Raw genomic sequence first — 22,432 nt, 5'->3', positions numbered from 1 at the left:
ATCCAATCACAGAGCTTGAAGATTAATCACGGGGTTTGTCAACGGGACTGTAGTCCCAAACGATAGCTGGGGATTGTGGGTAGTGTAGTGTCTTCGGCTATCCTAAACTCAGATTTTTTTACCGGATGTAATATCGCATTAACACCATATCCCAACGTGCATTGCGGCAAACACATCCAATCAGCGAGCTGAGGATCTTTCCTACGTCTGTTTCCGGTATTGTTCCTTTAATGAGAGTTCACGTTTATGCTACATTGAAGGGTGGAATTGACTACACATCTTCAGAAACATAATTTGCTTCAGATATAACTCATAGCAAATAGAGTATAAAAATATAAGTAATAAAAAGATAAAACACTGGCATGTAATTTACGTTAGAATAAATAGAATGATTTTGAATAATAGATGAGGGTAAAATCTACGTCACTTTACAGCCCCGCCCACTTTTGGGGAAACCAACGCTGTCATTTGAACGGCGATCAAGCCTGAAGCCACAGAGATCTGCTTTTACTGTCCTTTCTTCTTAGAGGAAGTACAGAAACACGTACTCTGGATCTGTTTTAATGTTTGAGGTGACACAGCAGCTTTTGGCATGTTAAAACTATTATTTCTGCCTCAGAGTAACAGCTGGCGAAATTACAGCCTCGCCTAATGATTTTAATTTAACCATATATCGAGCCCGATTCTCGATTTCAAATGTGTGCTCTAAAATGATATTTATAAATGATTATTATAAGCAAGACAATAAATGGCAAAGATATGTAGAAAATAAACGTATTTAAGATACGTTCATAACACACGTAACGTGTGAGAAAATATGTTTCTAGAAGATATGTAGAAAATAAACGTATTTGAGATACGTTCATAACTAACGTAACGTGGGACAAAATACGTTTCTAGCTAAACGTAATTGAGAATGCAGTTTAGTTCTGTGGGAACGTAATTGTTAGACATGGTTGCATATGATCGTAGAGGAAAATTAGAAATTTGATTTTGGGATTTAAAATTGTCGGATAATCCGTAGTAGCTGTCTTTTTTAACACTGGCATTGGACGCAGTAGTGTCTGTCCCAGTTTCAGTTTTTCAATCCTGGCAGACAAGAGATTAGTTAAAAGAAGTTTAGGTAACACTTTATATTAAGGTACACAAATTCACCATGAACTAGTTGTTAATTAACATGCATATTAGCAGTATATTGGTTCTTTATTAGTCATTATAAAACACTTGTTAATGCTTCATTCTACATGACCATATTCTATAAGTAATAAGCCATTAGTTGAGAGTTTTCCCTCAATAACCCTCTAATTAGTGCTTATTCATTGCAAGTAAGGAAGTTGTTGTACATGAGTTTTGGTCTTAATCTGCTCTGCTCAATATGGGACTAATAAGGCAGTAGTACCACAAGAATAGTAATTCTCCCATAATAAAATTTAACAAATATGATCTATTCCTATTTATTTCATAAGACATGAAACTATAAGTGTTAATTGTGTCTGAATAACCAACCCAGTCTCACGGCATTTCGTGTTATAGTCACCAAATTAATTTAATCTATTGATTCGTGTTCACCAACACGATTTTCGCATTTTTTTTTGTGTCACACAGAACAGAGGAAAAACTCTCAACTAATGGCTTATTACTTTTAGAATATGGTCATGTAGAATAAGGCATTAATAGTGTTTTATAATAATTACCGAAGTTTAATAACTGTAATTCAAAATTGTCTCTAACCAATTACTGCTGAAGCCAGTGCATTGTGTCTTATGCAGATCAACACATGACAAATATAAACCAATTATTACATTCCTGTGTATGTTACAGAAGTCCTAGAAACCCCTCTGCTTTTCAAGTATTCTTCTAGAGCCCTTTGGAGTAACGTAACAGTGCTACAAAAATATTACTGAATCCGTACCTGTAACTGTAACAACGTGCTAAAATAAAAGTCTCTTTTTTCATGGAACAGCAGCACAGGTGAGATGAGATAAGACCTTTTTTTATTTATTTTTTACGTTTGTGTATTGCCATCAAATCATCTTGATTGTCAAAAAAGATCGTGAACGCTGTGATCAGCCGTTTTAGCGCAGTTCTCCAGCGAAGGGGGGGGGGAGTCTCCCTCCGCAGCCGGTTGTCGTAGTTTTGGCACAATTCCGTTGTACAAACCGACGTTAACAGCAGCTCTGTCTGTGCACACGGAGACCAACTCTGTCGTCCGGTGATCTAACCGCCTTCTGGAAAAGCTTCACAAGTGACGGTACGCATTTCAGATTGTTGCCGCGCATGCGTACCTGCGTACCTGTTATGTGCACCCCTGGTTATAGGAGAGCGTGCATCTCATTGTAAACCAATTGCCATTATATAAAACCTAGCTCCTAAATGTTTGAGGACAGAAATATATGAAATTCAATAGTGACTGAAAAAGCAATCACTAAAATGTAGAAGACCACAATACCATAAAACCACTAGATGTTAAATGCATTTCAAATCAACATAGGATTTTCTATTTCATCTTATTCCTTCTCATTTATCCATTGTATGGGGCATTGATTAAGGAGACTCGCACTTCATTTGTATTAGATTTGAGCAAAGATGTCATTTGAATCAGTAAGTAATCACAAGTACATTTCCACTGGCGAATGACAAATGTATTTCTCCCAGCCCTATGAACTGGGTGTGCAGTGTGGGGTGATGGTGGCTCAGCTCTGGGATTCACAGGCTGCAGTAATCCAGAGAGGGTTAGGATAAAGCCTGGCTTCGCCTCACTCTCTGCCTCCTCCCAGATCAGATGAGATTAGAAGAAGAGCGAAGGAACTCTGGGGGAGGGCAGGGCTCAGAAAGGAGGGCTGAGGCTGAGGAGAAGAAGGGAGACAGGGAGGCAGGTGGCCACTCCTGCAGGAGGAGAGCAGGGGTGAGTTCACTCAAGACCTCTGGGCTGAATTGTCACGTTGGTGCAAGTGAAGGACTGCAGCGGTGAAAGGGAGTTTGGTGCCAGCTAAACAAGGTGTGTGATGAAGATTTATCAGTTACTTGAGTCCTTCTTGGTGTGTGTATTGTTCATCCATTGGTCATAGATTAAATTCCAAAGCAAAAGTCTTCTGAGATAAATGACTTTGGGAAAGATGTTGGAGGACGAAATAGCTTTCTCGTTGTGACAGAAATGCTGGTTTAGTCACCGGTACCATTGTCTTTGTCCTGGTTAGGAGTTTGAAGGTGCGAGTGATCATGTCCTTGTCACTAGACTAGCTAGTTCCTCTGGATGGTAGTGGGTCTTCGTGCACCTCTGGTGATACTCATTGATGTTCATCCTTCCAGGAACCCACATTATGAAAGGAAAGCCTGAAGACTCATTGCAAGAATGATCATTGTGGTTGTGCCAAGTTGACACATACAGACTGTGTTAGAGGTGGTTGGTTGAATGGTAAAATTTGTATAGAATTGTTCAAAACTAGAGTGAGTGAGTAAATACTGTATAGATGTATTTCTTAATCCGTCATATAAGGTACATATTATCTGATGCCAAGACCATCCCAGTGTTCAATGATGGTCTGCCAACTTGGATTTTTTGATTTTGCCTTCTGTCTTGGTGCAAGGAATCTATGACGTTTTGTAAAGTAATGCTCTTGTAAACATTCAATCTTTGTTTTATGCAATACATTAAATGTATATTTACTGATTGTTGACCCTGTCTTTATCTTGGTACTTTTCAGTAAGCCATGCCAAACTGATACTGGAGTAACCCAGCTGCCAGTGGAACTATGTGTTGAGGACTGCCTGTTGAAGTCTTAACTACCTGGAGCCCTCTGATATTCTTCTTTGGCTGTTTGAGGAATTCGTTTTGACAATGGGGAGGAGGAAGATCCAGATTGCCCGGATCGTGGATGAAAGGAACAGACAGGTCAGTGTCCTCTGCCTTTGTTGTCTCATTTCAAATCTTTAACCATTTAATTGTATACTTATTCGAAGCCCTTTACTGTACAGCATAACTTGAGAAGTACTGTTGAATTGCTATACCATTGTAATGGCTAAAGAGGGAGTCATTTGAGGTTGCTTTATTTTTTAACCTCCAAAAACGTAATTTTTTCCTTATTTTTATGTTTAAGTTATTAATAGGGACACATTTTATTGAAATTGCTCAAGTATTTAACGAGAGCAAGACAGCTGGTCAACCCTTTATTTACACACAGATGCACATCCAATAAAAGTGCTTGTCTTTAAATCTGACATTCTCTGATGAGTATCATAAGTGAATGGGGCCCAACAGAAATATGGGCTTCTGCAGTACTTGACTCATTTCAAAAAGTGTTGTCCTCATTTGTAACTTAGACACAAAAACATGGAAACAAGGTAAACAAATAAGCATTTTAAGGAGGGCGGTCACCAAATAAAAGTGCATCCTCTATAGAAGAATGTTGCCTTTTTTGTTTTTGGCAACAAAAACCTGAGGGTAACAGACGTTGTTTACACATAAACATCTATAATCTGTAGGCTCCTTCTTTTGGAGACTACTCTGTCTAACATAAAATCTTCTGTATCACAACAAACATCCATACTGAAACACAGGGTATATTTATGCTTTGGTAAACATTATGTAGAAGTAGCTTTGGTTTGCTTTCATGGGATGTGATGTGTTGATGTGCTGCTCTGAATCATGCCAAAATCCCACTCTCCAAAAAATGGAGCTACATTTTAAAATATCCAAACGTTTACATATTAAATTAAGCCCCATTGAGTTTATATTGAAGTAACACATTTTAAATGCATGTGAAAGTATTGACAGCTTCATTAACATTTCTCAAAGGGATCCCTCAAGGTACGTTCTTTGGGTCCCATTCGGTTTCAATCGAAAGAGCAATCAAAGATCCCTGTAAGGAGTTTCTGCTTATGGAGAGTGCAGCGGTCACAGCTGGTGGCGAGGGCAGTAATTTGGGGTTAGCTGGGTCCGGACAGCACCCTGTCATTAGCAGGGTGGGTCAGGGTTAGGGACACACAGTGGCCTTCTCTCCTCACCGTCTCCTCGCGCAGCCACACTGCTGCCCACTGGAATCTCTTTCTGTCTGTCTCCTCTATATATATCACCCCCAACAGCACAACACATACCGGCCTGTCTGGAGGCAAAGCGCAGGCTCTGGAAATAGGGATGTGGCTGGAAAATAAATATCTGGGATGATGTGTATATTTGATGTTTGGATGTCTTGGCAAGAGCCTTTTTAGATAGACACTGCTTTAGCTGTCGAGTGTGCATCGCTGGAGACTTCTATATATTTAGCTTCTTCTACTCTATTTTTGGGAAGTTGGCTTATGTGTCTCGTTTTATCTTGCAAGAGCATCAAGGGCTTCAAGCTGGTTTTCCTCTTTTTTTTCAAACGATCACACCATTACACAACATGCTGAATAGATAATGATAACAGTAAGAAGATGAACCAGCGATACACCAACCATCAGCAGTTATACGTAGATCCTAAAAGAGGAACAAAGTACTTCTTTGTTATCTCTTTTCATAGAAATCTGTTTGCAAGTCATGCTCAAGTAATAACCATTATCATCTAACATTGTTTAACATCAGGAAAAAAATACAACTTGAACTGCCTTTGGAATCATCAGAGAACTTTAGCGTCCATTTGACAACATTATCTAATCTAATTTACTTTAATGAGATGCAGCATTTATTCAGTCATTACTAATGATGCAAATGCTTCTGGCATTGGTGCAAATGTTCAGCTTGTTGAACATGAGCTTGGTTGGCCATCTGATGAAGTCAGAACATTAAACTGCACAGGAGACTAATATGACATTATATCACCCAATAGGGAAAATGTTTAAAGAAAATATACTTTTACGACCCAATAGAAGACTACATCACTTATCAGCGGCACATTCCTTTCTGTATGTGGCTTCCTCTGCTATAAAATATAAAAAAGCCACAGTGCTTTCATGCATATAATGGTACTCCCCTCAGTTCCCTGATTAAAAGCCTCCAAGTTAGACTGGAAGTGGAGAGCTATAAGTCACCAGGTTCCCCACATTTAACCCAATCTACTGACTCATTAAGGTTTCAGTTTCCACTCTGTCAAGGTCGAATTAATTCTTACAAGTAGGGCAGCGCTCAGGAGTTACAGCAGGTTGACAGGATATTTGTGGACGAGGGAATTCCCAGTGAAGGTGAGGAGGTGCAATGGAAATTGATACGATGTAAAATGCAATATAGAGAAATGTGTCTCTGGTTTTTAAAGGATGTGAGAGGAGGAGAACAGTGTTGGAGAGGTTTAGTAGTTATTCTAAACATATTCAATATCTCTGCTTGAAACGCCACTGCAAATGTCAGTTTGAAGAGATCCCATTGTCTTCTGTGGAGGGTTTTCCAAATGAAGCCTAACCTAACCCTAGCCCTAAACATTTTTAGTAAATCCTACATTTTAATGAAAGGATCCTTTTTTATTAAGTACACTCCCTTTAATGAATATCATTATTCAGTGTCGCCTCACTTTTGTGTGCAGCAATCAGGATGGCATTGTTTTTTTACCATTGTGAAAGTGTTGTTTTTGAAAGGCTGAAGCCCACACATTTGGTTTGACAAAAAATATATATTTTTGCATGTCACTTGGACTTCGAATGCTGTAGAGCAATCGTTGAATGTTTTGAACAAATGAAAGCCCTCAATCCTACAGCCACCACTGAATCTAATTCTACAAAATGATCTGCAATTGTACAGGAATACTGGGTTAAAACAGATTAAATTATCAAACAGGAAACTGAAACGCCACCTGAAACCTTTGGGGATATTGAAAGTTTAAGGCAGGGGTGTCAAACTCAATTTCATCGCTGGCCACATTAACATTATGGTTGCATTCAAAGGGCCGGTTGTAACTTTAAGACTATATAAAAATACATATATAAATATTTAATATATATAAAATAACGTATTATATTACATTATTGCCTCTGCATTGGATTATTTTCGGATAGGGTAATAACTTCCTAATTAACTACGTCTGAAAGAAGAAGTCTAGGGCAAATAATTGCAAGTCTTTTCAGGGAGAATGTCACAAAATGATTTAAAAAGAAAAGCCAAATTCTGGAAAAAAAAGTAACATTTTGAAAAGAACGCAAATTCTGAGAAAAAAGTAAAATTTGAGATGCATTGTGGGACATGTAGTTTATGGACAACGTGCTTCTGTAAATCAGCATGTAACCATATAATAAACATATTATATTCTTTGCAAGCTCTTGTGGGGCCACATGAAATGAAGTCGCGGGCCCCGGGCCTTGCGCTTGACACCCCTGGTTTAAGGGTACCCTTGAAGCTTTTTATCAATTAACTGTAGTTAGAGTTTAAGTCTGATTAGAACCCAAATGACTGTGCTCTGATCCATTTGTCAGTGCTAAAGTTTCATTGTATTTGACTGTTTGTATTTATATTTCTTGCTGGTAATATTAAAGAAGCAGGACTCTTCTTCATCAACAGTTTCAAGTGCCTGAACTATTTAAGGCTGTAGTAAAGCTGCTCAACAACTAAGGTCAGCTGTGTTGTGAATGGCCAAAATCCAGGAGCAGCAATGACCAATACACCTGATACTTTGCATGGTTGGAGATGTTGAGGTGTGGAGGCAGCTTCTAGATATGTGATGACATGTTGTCATACTCACAGAGGCCATGATGGAAGGAAGACAAACACAGATAAACACAGTTGACTCAATGCAGGCAGTGAGCTGATATGTTCGACAGACGTCACTGAACACGACATGTGACTACATCAACAGAGCTTGGGAGAAAAGAGCTAGGTGATATTTGGAAGATTAGACAAACTAAAATGTTAAAAACCATACTTAAATAGTTGCAATTTCATTTGACTAAATTAGATAAAACTAAAACGGCCACACTTATAGACTAATATGAATCTTTACTGAAAATCAGGTTGAAGTTTTCTGCGTCTAATTGCAAAATAAAATGACAGTGGACATTGCAAAAGGATAAAATAAAAATAATAGTGTTAAAATTAACACTATAAAAAAGAGATTAAATGATTATCAAAACAATCCTTTATGCCTAACTGAGGAGTTGGACTTAAGTAAATATGATAAGATAAAGGCTGAACACTTAATCATTACAGAATGGGACACATGACTCAGTTGCTGTCCCCACCCACTCAATCAGTGGCATTCCAGTAAAAGCCAGATTTGAGGTTATTGCCACCCTTTTTTAGTCAACTCCTCCTCCTCCTCCTCCTCCTCCTCCTCCTCCTCCTCCTGTGACAAAGAGACATTTTGACTCACTTTTATCTCTCTACAATACAAGGTTATGTCATTTACTGACTTTGTATTTTGGCGTCTTCTGCTAATAGTGTGTTAGCTCATTATCAGTTTGTCTTGGTTAGAGCAGCTTTCGAATGTGGGGAATGTTTACTGTGATTGAGGGTATGCATTGACACTTGTGACAAAAAATTACTTATAAATACATATGAAATGGAAAAAATAACCATGAGAATAAGATATCAAGTTAATATCTTTGATTATAGATTGGAAAAATATGTGACGTATACAAACCAAAATATAATAAATTACAATCTGGTTAGATATGATAATTAAGGTTCTTAAGAGGGTTGATGTATCTATTTTCTCTTAACTTATTTATTTATTTATTTTTAACCTTAACCTAACACAGAGTTCCTTAAGATAAAATACAAATGCATTTAAAGAAGACAAAACGTTTATCAAAAAAATGGGATTGAGTGTGTGTGGAGAGTGGATTTTGGATAAACAAAATAGGTTGATCCTTGATTTGTATCCTTCCAGGTGACTTTCATGAAGAGGAAGTTTGGTCTGATGAAGAAGGCCTATGAGCTGAGCGTTCTGTGTGACTGCGAAATCGCCCTCATTATCTTCAACAGCTCCAACAAGCTGTTCCAGTATGCCAGCACCGACATGGACAAGGTCCTGCTGAAATACACCGAGTACAACGAGCCCCACGAGAGCAGAACCAACTGCGACATTGTAGAGGTGAGCGCCAGTGGCCTTTAGTTCAAAAGGTTTTCTCCATCTCATGTCATAATGCCAGTGCTCGTGTTGCCATTGGAGAGCGTGGACCTGAAAAAAGCCCCCCCCCCCCTTTACAGTGCTATTTATGTTAAGTCCGTGTTTGGAGAGAAAATGTGAACTTTCCATTTCCACTTCGCTGTGATCTATTTAACCCTTTATGCTGTTACAGTCAGTTAAAGAAGTGTTTTGAGTGCCAGATCAGTTCCTAATCCCAAATATTCATCACATGTTCTGCATTAATACTCAAGAAATTGAAAGATATTTGACTGATTTATAATTGGGGAATTGAGACCCCAGACCCCCAGAGGAGAAAAAGAGAAGAGAAAACAGTACTTTTGTTTGCATTTTCTTAATTCAAGGAAACACATTCATGCTTAATTATATTCGAAACAAAACACTCCAAGAGTAGCTTTAACATTGAAGAAGCAGAAGAGACAAAACAGGAATGTCTCTGGAACAACTGAAGCCATGAAGTCATTTCATGCCGACTTACATGGTACCGAACATAAGGACCTCATGAGACAATGAAGACTTAATGTAGTAATACGGATTGAATCCCTGTGGGACAATTTAGTCCTTATATTGTATAAAGGCAATTACAAACTAGAAAGGCACTGGGAGAGCACAGACCTCCACCAAGGGAAAGATAATGCTTGTATCCGCCCCGGGACTTTTGATCTGTTCCCTTGGCCTTTGCTTAAACCTTCGAAAACATTGAAAAACAAGCCGAAACTTCAATGGAGGTCAGTAGAACATACCAAATGTTAAAAATAGAATACATATTAATACAAATTGGCAAATCCTTTTTTATATATATATATATATAGTTGTATTTTTCCATAACGACATGATGAACATGTAAAAAGCATACAGTGAACAGGAAACATTTTGTCGTTAAAATCCTATGGATTACACATACTGGCAATGTTGGTTTCATATTGTAAGAATTATTCACAAGATGGAAACATTACCTACACGTAACCAAGGGTAGCGTAAAGAAAAAGGTCGTTTTGTGTATTGTGTGCATGTTTACACTTTTGAAACGTTTGAGTCTGTTAAAGAGGATTTTTTTGCCACAAGTTGTAAAGGAGTAAAAGGGAATGTATATCAACTGTCAGAATGTAGGATTTGTTCTCTTTAAAGGCCGAGCATGGCCGACCTGAGTGGGTGAAAAGAAAGGAGAAACCACTATAATGGCGGAACACCTGCCTTGCCAGATTGTCATTGCGTCTTGATTTATTTACTCAGGAATTGACGCACAGTAAGATTTTGCGCTCAATCAATAATGAAGACTGAGATTATTCCACAATGAATTTGCTGGAAATATTTAATATGCTAATTATTTGTGAGACTTGTAACGTACACAAGTCGTAAACTGGTCTACTGGCTGCATACTAGATGTTTTTAAGGATAAGATAAGACCCAGCTGCTCGACCGCTCGGTGGGGCCCTCCTGTTGCATCATGGTCCCTGAGCAGCGCTGTCACAGCACATACTCGTTGCGGCTGCCATTAAAAGTGAATGGCCATCGTGACTCACGTTCTGGCTGTTTATGTAAGCTTCTAATGCGTGTTTGCCTTGCTGAGGGCATGCATTTACTGTGAAAACACACACACACACACACACACACACACACACACACACACACACACACACACACACACACACACACACACACACACACACACACACACACACACACACACACACACACACACACACACACACAACTACCCGCTGTAGAGGAAACTAAACTTCCCAAACAGACTGTGCTTATTAAATAAGTGCTAACACCTTCGTGAAAAGCGGGGAGTTTAAGGAGAGTTCAAGCTTTCCAACTGCTCTCCGTCTTCACTTTGTGTCTTTCTACGTTGCCAGGCATACACATTTTACACTCAGTAAATGAAACATTGATTTTCAAGGAAAATAAGACAGTTATAGAACCACAAATAAAGTAAAATAAGCAATAACAAAATGAAAAAATACTGTCAAAAGTTAAAAACTCTTAAAAGTAAAAGTCCTTCATGGCCAATATTAAATTACGGGATTGTGATTATCTATGGATTAATTTGTTCATCACAGCTGGTCATGGTTGAGATATAGCACATTTGAATGAATGTGTATACTGCTAATGGATATCTTAATCTATAATTAAATGTTTATTGATTTATTTTTTGTTTAATGTATTATATCAATATATAGTAACATATATGTCTGTCAAATAAATGTAGTGGAGTAAAACTAACAAAAAACTAACACTACAATATTGACTTCCAAAATGTAGAAGTATAAAGATTCCAGGTTTTTAAGATACAAATCCTGTGGTAGCATAATGTAGAAACACTCAAAATGGTACCTACTGTAGGCAGAGCATTTGAGTAAATGTACTTCATAACATTTCACCACTGAGTAGAGGTTGTTATAATGCATGATTAATATTGCCCATAATGATTCTAAACAGCATGATAATGTTTGTTCTGCTGCTGTAAACCACAAACATACACCTGTGTGAGCCAGTAGCCGGGCATGTTTTTCCTGCTTTGAGTCCTTATTTGCCTTTTCCTGTGTCTGTCACGCAGATAGCCGGCTAGTTAAAACAATGCTTGGAAACTGAGAGGTTGGTGTTTTACATATTGGTCAGTCCATTTGCAACATGAAGCAAGACATTTGCCTATGTGTAAAGGTAATACCTCACTGGCTGCTACAGACTTCTCGTGTTGCGACGAAAGCTTGTTTGGATTCATTGTTGTGTGTTGGAACGTGATGTTTGCTGATGATTATCTCTTTGCCACAAACAGCTTGCAAGTTTCATTTTCACACACAAAGAGCATACTCCAGAGCTCTTTACTTTGTTTGGTATTGTCTTTTAAAGTCTAATTCAAATGTGTTATCTCCTCACTTAGTTAGAAAGCAGCGATTAGCAGGGTTTTTCATTCATTTTCAAAGGAGAAAGAAATCATTGTTGGGAGTATCTATGGAATAAATGGATGCATGTATTTAATGAAACATCTTTCTTAGCTGTTGACTCTGCTGTTGTGATGGGTTACTTACTTTGTTTGGCTTGATTGTTGCTAGAATACTTTTTTTAACACGCCCACCTTAGTCAGCCAATCACCATTATGGTGCCACAGATCTAAGAAATGAATTTACAATAAGGCCCACGCTTTGCACCATGAATTCCCCCTTATTTTGCCTGTCTCAAGGTCCGATTCGATACAAATAAAAACTGCGCTAATTATATTAAATTAGATATTTTCATTTTTTGCAGAGGTAGAAGAAATAAATACTGTTTATAAAACACACTTATTTTTCTTTTTTCATAGAGCTTTTTATGCCTCTTTTAGAGATGTTTTGGCTTTCTTCAACAAAGCGCATAGCGACAAATCTTGTGACTTTACTCATCAATAGTAAACGGTAAAGAGCCTGCTTTTATGTATTGCTTCTCTAGTCTTTGAGTCTCAAAACGCTTTGACAACGGAAGTCAGCATTAAAACCCATTCATACACTGCTCATCATGAACCTGATGATCGAACAATCAACTGCATTGTTTGTATGGAAAATCGTCAGGCGGATAAGCAAACGCTCTCCTTTGTTTTCGTTCTGAATTATGACTTTTGAAGTGTTTTTTTTACACAGTGTTTCCAAAAGTGGGTGTTTTCCACTTTCTGGGTCTTTTCTATTGTCATGATATCTCAGTTCAACCCATTATGATAAAGGTTCAATGATTTTTGGGTAGATATGGATGCTTTTTGATGAGATGATAGCAGAAATATATGAGGATGGATGTGTAATGATTTATAGTCAAAGCTGAATTGTAATACTTTACTTTAAGCAATAACATTCAAACCTATCTCCATACAGAGGAAATAAAAGTCAACCTAATATGAAGTTGGATGCCAAGAAGACTCTTTTTCGGTTAAATTATGAGGGTCTGCCAGCTAAAACAACTACAAAGCCAGTCCACTGGTCAGCTAATCTCACTGACAGATTACTTGTGTCATAATAATGAGACAGGTTTGTGTGTAGCAGAGTTGAGTTTCAGCAACAACAGAACGGCCGTCCAAGGTATGCAATGATGTATGCACCCCAGATAAATGAGAACCATCACAGAAAGTGAAAAAACTACAACCCACTAAAACCTGACACTTTGGCATACAGCAGAGCAAGACTCTTCATGAAAAAAATCAATCTTCAGAAAGTGCTTGGAAGTGTCGAATCCCATCTCCAAACAATACTTGGCCTTCTCTAGTCGTAGCCTAAAGGGCAACCACCCAACTGGAAAGACTTTGTTAGGGGGAAAGAGGGGGGTTTCTTTTTATCTTTGATGCAGCCCCAACAGCAACAAGACATCACCATCACATGTTAAGATGCTTAACGTTGCAGCTCGTGCCTCGGCAAAGATCCACATGCCTCTGGAGATCCACAAAAGCCCACTTTGACATTTGAGATGATAAGGAGACACACACTCTCACAGTGTCTAAGATAGCCGTCAGTGCTCAGACATGATGTAGTGGTTTAAACCAGCATCTGTGGAGCCACATATAGTTCAGCGAGGTGTTGGACCAAATCCCACTAGACCCTTCTCTCATTGGACTTCCCTGTGTCCTTCTGTGCCCTCATGCTGTCCATTCTCCAAAGAAAACAACCTTTCCCATAAGAGTTGTCCCGCCCCCATGTTTTAAGATGAACTGTAAAGCTACCTGAGCATGGTGTAAAACATTAAAAGAGTTATCACATTATTAGAAACAGCTGTCCCTTTCCCTCCCTTTTGTAGTGAAGAGGTCAGGCAGAGTTCACACCTGAGTCAGAGAGAATGAATGTAGAGTAACAAACTCCTGATGCTGAGCAAACACAGAACTTTCCATTTGTTGTGATTTGGCTCATTTCGCCTCACGTCATTAATAAATGATTGCCAAGTCATTATGCGTTAAATATATAATTGTTGGAATGTGTCAACTTACAGCGCATTCCAGCATCCCATTTACATCCCATTTACAATGTTCTTTCAGATATTTACAATGTTGTGATTGCAATCCCACAGCCAGATTTTGATCAGTTTCTGGTCTTAATAATTCCTGTCTCTGTAAATATGTCAGTTTTAGCAGAATCTCTACAAAGGTTTATTTTCACAGGACAGACATTGGTGAATATGTAATCGCACTACAGGCTTTCCTATTTAGACAAGCACATTCCAGTGTTAGCAGACTTTAATGTGAGGATCAATGCAGGCTATGTACTTCCCTGCAATGAGCTGGGAACTGACATTACAAACGGTAGTGCTTTAATGTAGCAGGAGCAGGTCCAGTAAACCACTGGAGGGAATACATATGCAATGTTATACAGTACAACCTAACTATCTCTGCCAAGGAGGTGATGTTTTCAGTTTGTTTTTATTTGTCTGAAGGATTATGGGAGAACCAATTGTCAGGAAACTTGGTGGAAGCGTTTAGCATTGGCAAACGAAGAACCCATTACATTTTGGAGTGGATTCAAATGACTAGGGTTAGGGTTAACTTTCCGATTGCTCTTCTGGTTTTCCTCTGTGTTTATTTTGTGTTCGTCTGCAGGAAAAGCTACGGATCTGATTGTAATAATACTTTGTGCCAAGGAAGAACTACAACTATTCCAGAGCAAAAACATAGAACAAGGCTGATACATCCATATCGTTTTGACATAACAGAAAAATTGCACATAAACTTTCTCTCAAAATGCTTTTCTAGTTGATACATTGGAACACTCAACTTGTCTGTCTCTATTGATTTACCATTGGCATTTGATGTCTGCAAAGAATCCAGAAAGAGTATTATATCTTTGTGAAATAGTCATTGCTGATCGAGTTTTGGCACTTCTGCAAGAGTTTAGAAACCAGTTGAGCATTACTTTTCCATACAAATACAGGAGTCGATTTTTTCTTAACCATATGTATCAGTGCAATAGTATCTATGTTGTACAGATTTAGTTTAAAGCAAGGTAAAAAAAAATCTTTGGCACCTGTCATTTTGACTACGCAAACAAATTGCTGCCACTGCTACACGCCAACTCACATAATGTACACTCCCATGATTAGACAACATGCCATAATTGTCAGAAAAAGGATCCACCAAACAAACGGTTCTCCTAAGTTGACCAAGCCAAACATTACGTGTGCCCCAATTCAAACCAGCCAGCTTGATGTTTACTAGTGTGGAAATCAGCAGTTGTTGAACTGAGCAGGCCTTGAGCGTGAGACTTCTGTGGTCGTCAGTTGTTAAAATGTAGTTTAAGGCCTGTGGTGAAAATAGACATGCAAGTGTATGTTTAAAGCTCCTAACAACTACCAGTGTCTGGGAATGCAGAGGACATATGGTGGACAGACAGACAGTCAGCTGGCTGGTGTGTCGGTCTGTCCTTTTCACGCTAAGACGTGTAATGTAACAAGGAGCAGAGATGAGATCAGAGGAGTGATGTCATCTCTCGGGCTTGCATGTTGCCCGTATGATTTTATTCTTTTACAGTGACGGCTGTATCGAAGTCAAGGTGCTGTAAATTACCAAACATCAATTCACTTGTCTATGTTCTGAACCAAGGTGGTGAGGGATGACAACCCTAAAATGGCAAGGGCTCTCTTGACTGAAAGCTAATGTGCTAAAGTTTTTTTTACAGCAGAAACATTTCCGCATATTGACACCACTTTGTTGAAGTGTAAATGCAATCGGCAGAATCAATAGCCATCAATTGGCTATAAAAGAACTACATGGTTGTTGCATGACTTCACTTCACAATCACTAAGCAAAAGGCAGACTTGTAATGGACTCGAGAAGATGACGTTTAGTGGTCTCATCTAGTCTAGCAATCGCCATTGTTATGATACTTAAAGGCTCCAGACATTTACGAGTGGGGTATTTACTGAAGATTTGATGTTGTAGAAACTAAATGTCATAATCATTTATTTCACACATTTGACCAAAAACACGTTAAAATGGCTGACTTTGAGACAAGGGAACTGCCAAAATGCTAACTCATTTCTGGGTTTTAGGACTCGTTCCTGCACCCCTCCACCACCTAATCTTTCTAAAACCCCTAAACAAAGTCAAGTCCAAGAAGTCAGTGTGATCAAATAGTGGTTATGGTAAATGTATGTTGTAGTATATTACAACAGGATAAAAAGTGACTGTGGCTGTTTCACATCAAAGCCAGTGTGGTTTCAAGTTCCAGATGGCCTTATATACTGAGAGGTTTCAGTTACATATGCCATTTTACAAAAGTCTTTGCATATATCTGGTGGTTTGTGTGTCCATGGCTTATCTCTGACCATCCTGAACCAACCTGCCTCGTATTATTTGTGCACATTATTGTGTGTTGCGGTGATTCACATTGTGTTATTGACTGCTGACTTCTCACTTTTCGTCACAGGCAGGTCAGCAAGTGTTTAACCATGCTGTAATAGCAAAATACATTTCCGGTAAGCCTTACCTTGTCTGTCAGGCAACACTTAAACAAACCTTTGTCGTAGCTCAAACTGACATCGATAAAAAAGAATTGGAAAGCATCTGCAGATAAATTTCATACCCAATTACGATCCACTAAAGTAAGGCATAATACAAGATGAATAAATGTTCTGGTAAATTCAACATCATCTGATTTTAAGATCCGGTGCTTCTCACATTGTTTTCGCCTCTCTGCAGCGCTGTGGATATTTGTCCCAGCTGTGCTGCTGACAGTCAGTCGATCCTCTACAGATTTGGTTCTGCTAATGAATCTCATCTGCTAATGAGACGCATCACCAACCAGCGTGTTTGCCTCTTATTTCCCTGTCTCTCCACCCTACTACACCACTATAAACAGCCAACCAAACCCACAGTTGTTTCAGGCTGTTTGTAAAAAAGATCTGCTTACTCCGGTGTTAAAGAGGCGGCTAGATGAGCAGGTCTGTGATGTGGAGCAGCGTCTCTAGGGGAACACTTCTGTTATCACTCCTCAGACCAGCTTTGTGTCTGCTTCAGAGCTCATCAAGGCAAACAAACTGTTAGACACTCCAGGGAAGAAGAATATATGCTCTGTATACGCAGATTGTATTTGGCATTTTTAAAGAAGACACCAATTGTATATTGAATTTGTAAGTTTAGGCTATTATTATTATTATTATTATTATTATTATTGTCATGATGTCCTGAGATCAGTAACTCACAGAGAAAAATCAATAAGGTCTTCAGTGTCTTGCGTAGGAGCATTTATCCATTTGACCTTATTCAAATCATTCTTATTGAGTGTCACATCCTCTGTAGATCAACGTCTCTATTTTAGTGTGATTGTGCAGAAAGTAGAGAGGAGATTAGTTCCTCATTGCAGAAATGGTAAGAAGATCTACACAAAAAAAGGTTCCCTAATATTATACACACACACACACACACACACACACACACACACACACACACACACACACACACACACACATACACACACCATGTATACATTACTTCAGGGGACATTACATTGACTTACATGCATTTCCTGGAGACTTATCCTAACCTTAACCATAAACTACACATGCCTAACCCTAACAAAGTCTTCACCCTAAAATTAATGATTCCCCTTATGGGGACCTCCATTTTTTCCCCATAAGGGAAGCCAGTCCCCACACGTGACTGTGTAAACAGATTTAGGTCCCCACAAGGACAGTAATGCTAGGCCACACACGCACACACACACACACACACACACACACACACACACACACACACACACACACACACACACACACACACACACATATTATAGACCCTTTATATTTTCAGAAATAGGATAGTCAGTCCTTCACTGAATAAGTTAAAATAGTAAATACTCCATTACACGTAAAAGTCCTCAATTAAACATATTACTAAGGTAGAAGTACAGTATACAAGGGTTACAGTACAAATATTATCAGCAAAATGTCATTCAAATATCAAAGGTACACTGTAGGCAGAAAGCCTCTTTCAAGGTAGTATAGTGTTAAAGAATTCATGTCATGTGATATCATTTTTTATGTTGAAGTTTGTCATTTTTGAGGCAATTATAGCTTGTTTAAGCTTAAACACTGTTTATCAATCAATCAATTATTAAATCAATCAAAATACTTTATTAATCCCAGGGGAAAATAATATTTTGCCACAGTTGCACCATATACGAATGAAATAAATCATATTAATAAAGATAAGTTGAAGTGAAAATGTGAAGGAAAAGTCCTTGTAGCCACAGAGTCTTTGGACATATGAACAACTATGCTTTTAGATAAATGCTAAAGTCAGTATGCTAACATGCTCACAGCTACTTTTTTATATGAGTTGATAGTTAATTCAAGTTGCTAGTATGAAATGTTTAAATGTGATTCCAAGGTGATTAAAGCATTAGAGGCTTCTTTCCCAAAGGGTGAAAAGGTTCCTTCTTCTGGACTGTGTTTAGAATCACAGTAAATAAACTTCATTTGAAGACATTCAGAAATACTAACTTGGCCTCAGTGTTTGGGAAGTAAACTTGACCGTAATCTCGAGAGGTTTAGATCTGGTTTCTAATTGTGTCAGTGGTTGGTTGTCCTTCCTGCTCTTTAACCACATGTTAGATAGGAGCAACCTGAACCGTACATCCTGTGTTCTGCAGTTTCTCTGCTTTAGACTTAAACACATGTTTTTGTTTTGTGATGCTGAATAACAAAATAAATGTTAAGTATAAACTGATCAGCTTGTCTATTTGATTACATTTATCTGTTTGAGTTCTGTGAAAGAGAAACACTTAACCCGTGGTTTGTAATGCTGTTTAAATTATCTTGTATTTGAAACATCTTTGTCTGTAATGCAGGACTTTTCCACCAGGAAGAATTCAACTAAATATGTAAATAATTCTTAACAAACTGGATTTGGATTCATGAAGCTTTCTCTGCTCTCAGTAGTCAGCTCACCACTCTCTCTGTGGAAAATGTGGCTTTAAATGAATGTATTACATGGCTTAGTTGAATACTCTATTCTGATTCAAGAAATTCAATTCAGAACACGTGACACGTTGTTAATCCAGAACAGACAGACCGCTGTCAAGCACTTATTGAACGTTGTTAAGGACGATCACATCTGCACAAAGAAGTCCATTCGATTTAAATGGGTCGGGATCCTGATCTGCCTGTCGAGTGTTCTTTTATCCATAATGACCGCCTCGCTGCACATTATCCCTTACGTCAACTACGGCCACTGTAAGCTGAGCCAAAGGACTATTGATGTTAGCGCTATTTCTCATTAAAACCATACAATAATTATGAATACATTTTTGTTTTGTCTATCCCACCTCCAGGCCCTGAACAAGAAGGAGCACAGAGGCTGCGACAGCCCTGACGCTGACGCCACTTACGTCCTTACGCCCCATACTGAGGAGAAGTACAAAAAGATTAATGAAGAGTTTGACAACATGATGAAGTGTCATAAACTTGTAAGTTGCGCTGTGATTTATTGTGTTCATCCAGTACCACCTTGCTAAATAAAATATGTTAAAGGGATCATTTTGGATTTGTTTAAGTGATGTTGTATGAGTAAATGATGATCTATGTTCCCTCAGTAAGGAGAATAATCTCACAATCACTCAAACAAGCTAATGTATCGTGTTGGGGGGTTTTATACAATCACCAAGTTCCTAGGCCTCTTAGACTTCAAGGATATCTTTGTTCTTAAAGGTTTAGCGACAGTCTATTCAAAGCGTAGCACCATGTCAGGTGATTTCCATTCAAATTATATCTCGCCCCGTCCATCTCTTATGCTGGGTTCAGACCGGACGCGATGCGATGTTTGGGGTTGGCGCGATTACATGTAAAGGCCCTGACACACCAGGCCGAAATCGTCCGTTTTCGTTAGTCGGACGACGAAGCGAGCCCTGTCGCCCAAACTCAATTTGGTGTGTCCCGCACCGTCGACCGTGACACGCCTTATTTGGCCGGATTCAACATGTTGGATCGGCCGTGCGTCGGCCACAGGCAGTCGGACAAAGAAATCACTCTGATTGGCTGTTCAGCTAGCGAATCAGTGCATGAGAAGCAAAACGGTTGCTTGAGAATGTCTTCCACAAGCAACACTCAATGGCTGATGGCTCCAGTACCGCACGAAACGTGTTTTCGATGGACGATAGTGAAAATGGAACGCACACTCTATTTGTTGTTTGTTTATATCACGTAGTCTGTTCTTCTTCTCTGTCTTCCGGTTGTTGCCTCTTTTGAATGACGAATACACACTACCGCCGCCTGCCGGTAAGGAGAGTTATTGCCACTCACGCATGCGCAGTTCGTACGTGCTCGGCTGAAGTCTTTGCGGTGTGTTCCAGTGCGACACATGGCCAAGACGCAGGAGAACACGCCGACGCAACAGTCGGCGTCTGCATCGGAGAGTTCTCTGGTGACTGCTTGGTGTGTCAGGGCCTTTAAGTCAATGCAGAGACAGGACAGACTCGAATTCGCTCCAACGGCGAGTATGAAGCGGTGGACGCGGCGCGAATCACTCGATTGAACTGTGCCGCGACAAACGCGAGAGTTCAATTTTTTCAACTAAGCCTGCCGTTACTGACGTTCAACCAGAAAACATCAGCCATTAGCTGTTAGCAGTTAGCACTCAGAGCTCACAGCTCCTCATATCTGTTCAGAAACTGTGCAAAAGTTAAACAAGTACAAACCACAGACTGTCTGTGTCATGGTGAATACAGTCACTGGTTTATTTATGTCTGTAGGCCGTTGTTATGCGTGTGGAGTGAGCATATACAACGTTAGCTTAGCCTGGTCGACCCAATCTCCATTCAGACAAAGGTTTTTCGCCTGCTGTCTTGTCTGCAGACTTGTCAAGCATTAATTCATGATTTTTACTAACCGGTATCAGTATGTTGTTACGTCGGCATCATTTAGAAACGTGCATTACAATTTAATCACGGTAAAATATGTTCATTTTGTTGTAGTTGTAGCTCCCGAGCCAGCGCGTCTAAACACAGCTGGCAGCCGCGGTGAAATTCGAGCGATTAGAGCGAAGCGAATATTCGCATCGCGTCCGGTGTGAGCGCAGCATTATGCTGCGTTCAGACCGGACGCGATTCAATGTTTTGGGGCGGTGCGATTACATGTAAAGTCAATGCAGAGACTCGGACAGACGCAAATTCGCTCCGACGGCGAGCATGAAGCGGTGGACGCGGCGCGAATCACGCGATTGAACTGTGCCGCGTCAAACGCGAGAGTTCAATTTGTTCAACTCGAGCATCAAATACACGTGACGCGTTCTTGCGGAAGCCAATCAGCGAAGGATCTCAGCCTGCCGTCACTGACGTTCAACCACAAAACATCAGCCATTAGCTGTTAGCAGTTAGCACAAAGAGATCACAGCTCCTCATATCTATTCAGAAACTGTACAAAAGTTAAACAAGTACAAACCAAAGACTGTCTGTGTCATGGCGAATACAGTCGCTGGTTTATTTATGTCTGTAGGCCGTTGTTATGAGTGTGGACGGAGCATATACAACGTTAGCTTAGCCTGGTCGACCCAATCTCCATTCAGAAAACAAGCATTTTAAAAGGTTTTTCGCCTGCCGTCTTGTCTGCAGACTTGTCAAGCATTAATTCATGGTTTTTACTAACCGGTATCAGTATGTTGTTACGTCGGCATCATTTAGAAACGTGTATTACAATTTAATCACGGTAAAATATGTTCATTTTGTTGTAGTTGTAGCTCCCGAGCCAGCGCGTCTTGTTTGAATGATGCGAGTAAACACAGCTGGCAGCCGCGGTGAATTTCGAGCGATTAGAGCGATGCGATAGGAGCGTGTATTCGCATCGCGTCCTGTGTGAACGCAGCATTACTTCATCATTTGTGATACTGCAGTAACTAACTAAAAACGGTTACACAATTACATAATAATGCGATTCTACATAGTCAAAAACTTGAGATCCACGCTTGGACTTCCAGCATCGTAGTCAAACTCTTTTGCGTACTGAAAGCTGCGCTATGACACTATCACCTATCGTAGATCATAACAGAAACATAACCTTAGCATAGTCCATCTATATATATATATATATATATATCCCTTTAAGAGATTGTACCCCATTCCAACTGGCACTAAAATCGTATTGGTTTTTCCGTTTTACATTATATTACAATTAGCTGACACTTTTATCAAAAGCAACTTACACACACGTACGTACCGTAGACAAGACTGTGGGAGCTGTCTGAAGAGGCCCTATCGTGCTTTTTTGGTGTTTTCCCTTTCCTGAAGTATTTTATATAGGTTTTTGTGCATGTAAAGGTTACAATCCCAAAGTTCCCTCCAAAGTGGAGTTTTTCTACCACTGCCCCCCCTGCCTGAAACACCTCCATTGGACTCCTTGGTTTACTTCCGTATCATAGTGACATCACTATGTAACAATGGCGCTTCCAT

The 22,432-nt window shown here is 39.4% G+C and overlaps 1 protein-coding gene across 4 annotated transcripts in view; it reads left to right on the top strand.

Annotated features, from left to right (window-relative positions):
• Positions 1-22,432, top strand: part of LOC307029986 (myocyte-specific enhancer factor 2A-like) — a 64,989-nt gene that overhangs the window by 34,008 nt on the left and 8,549 nt on the right. For all 4 annotated transcript variants that reach the window (XM_079666208.1, XM_079666205.1, XM_079666206.1 and 1 more), the window contains 3 exons: positions 3,705-3,892; positions 8,787-8,990; positions 19,325-19,459. In XM_079666208.1, coding sequence (XP_079522334.1) covers positions 3,839-3,892; positions 8,787-8,990; positions 19,325-19,459 — 393 coding nt within the window. In that variant the 5' untranslated portion in view covers positions 3,705-3,838. The remainder of the gene's footprint in view (positions 1-3,704; positions 3,893-8,786; positions 8,991-19,324; positions 19,460-22,432) is intronic.

This window comes from Notothenia rossii (genome assembly GCF_949606895.1).
Source record: "Notothenia rossii genome assembly, chromosome: 2".
Taxonomy (NCBI): domain Eukaryota; kingdom Metazoa; phylum Chordata; class Actinopteri; order Perciformes; family Nototheniidae; genus Notothenia; species Notothenia rossii.
Note: the sequence above shows the minus strand (reverse complement) of the source record. Positions and strands in the feature narration are given on the sequence as shown.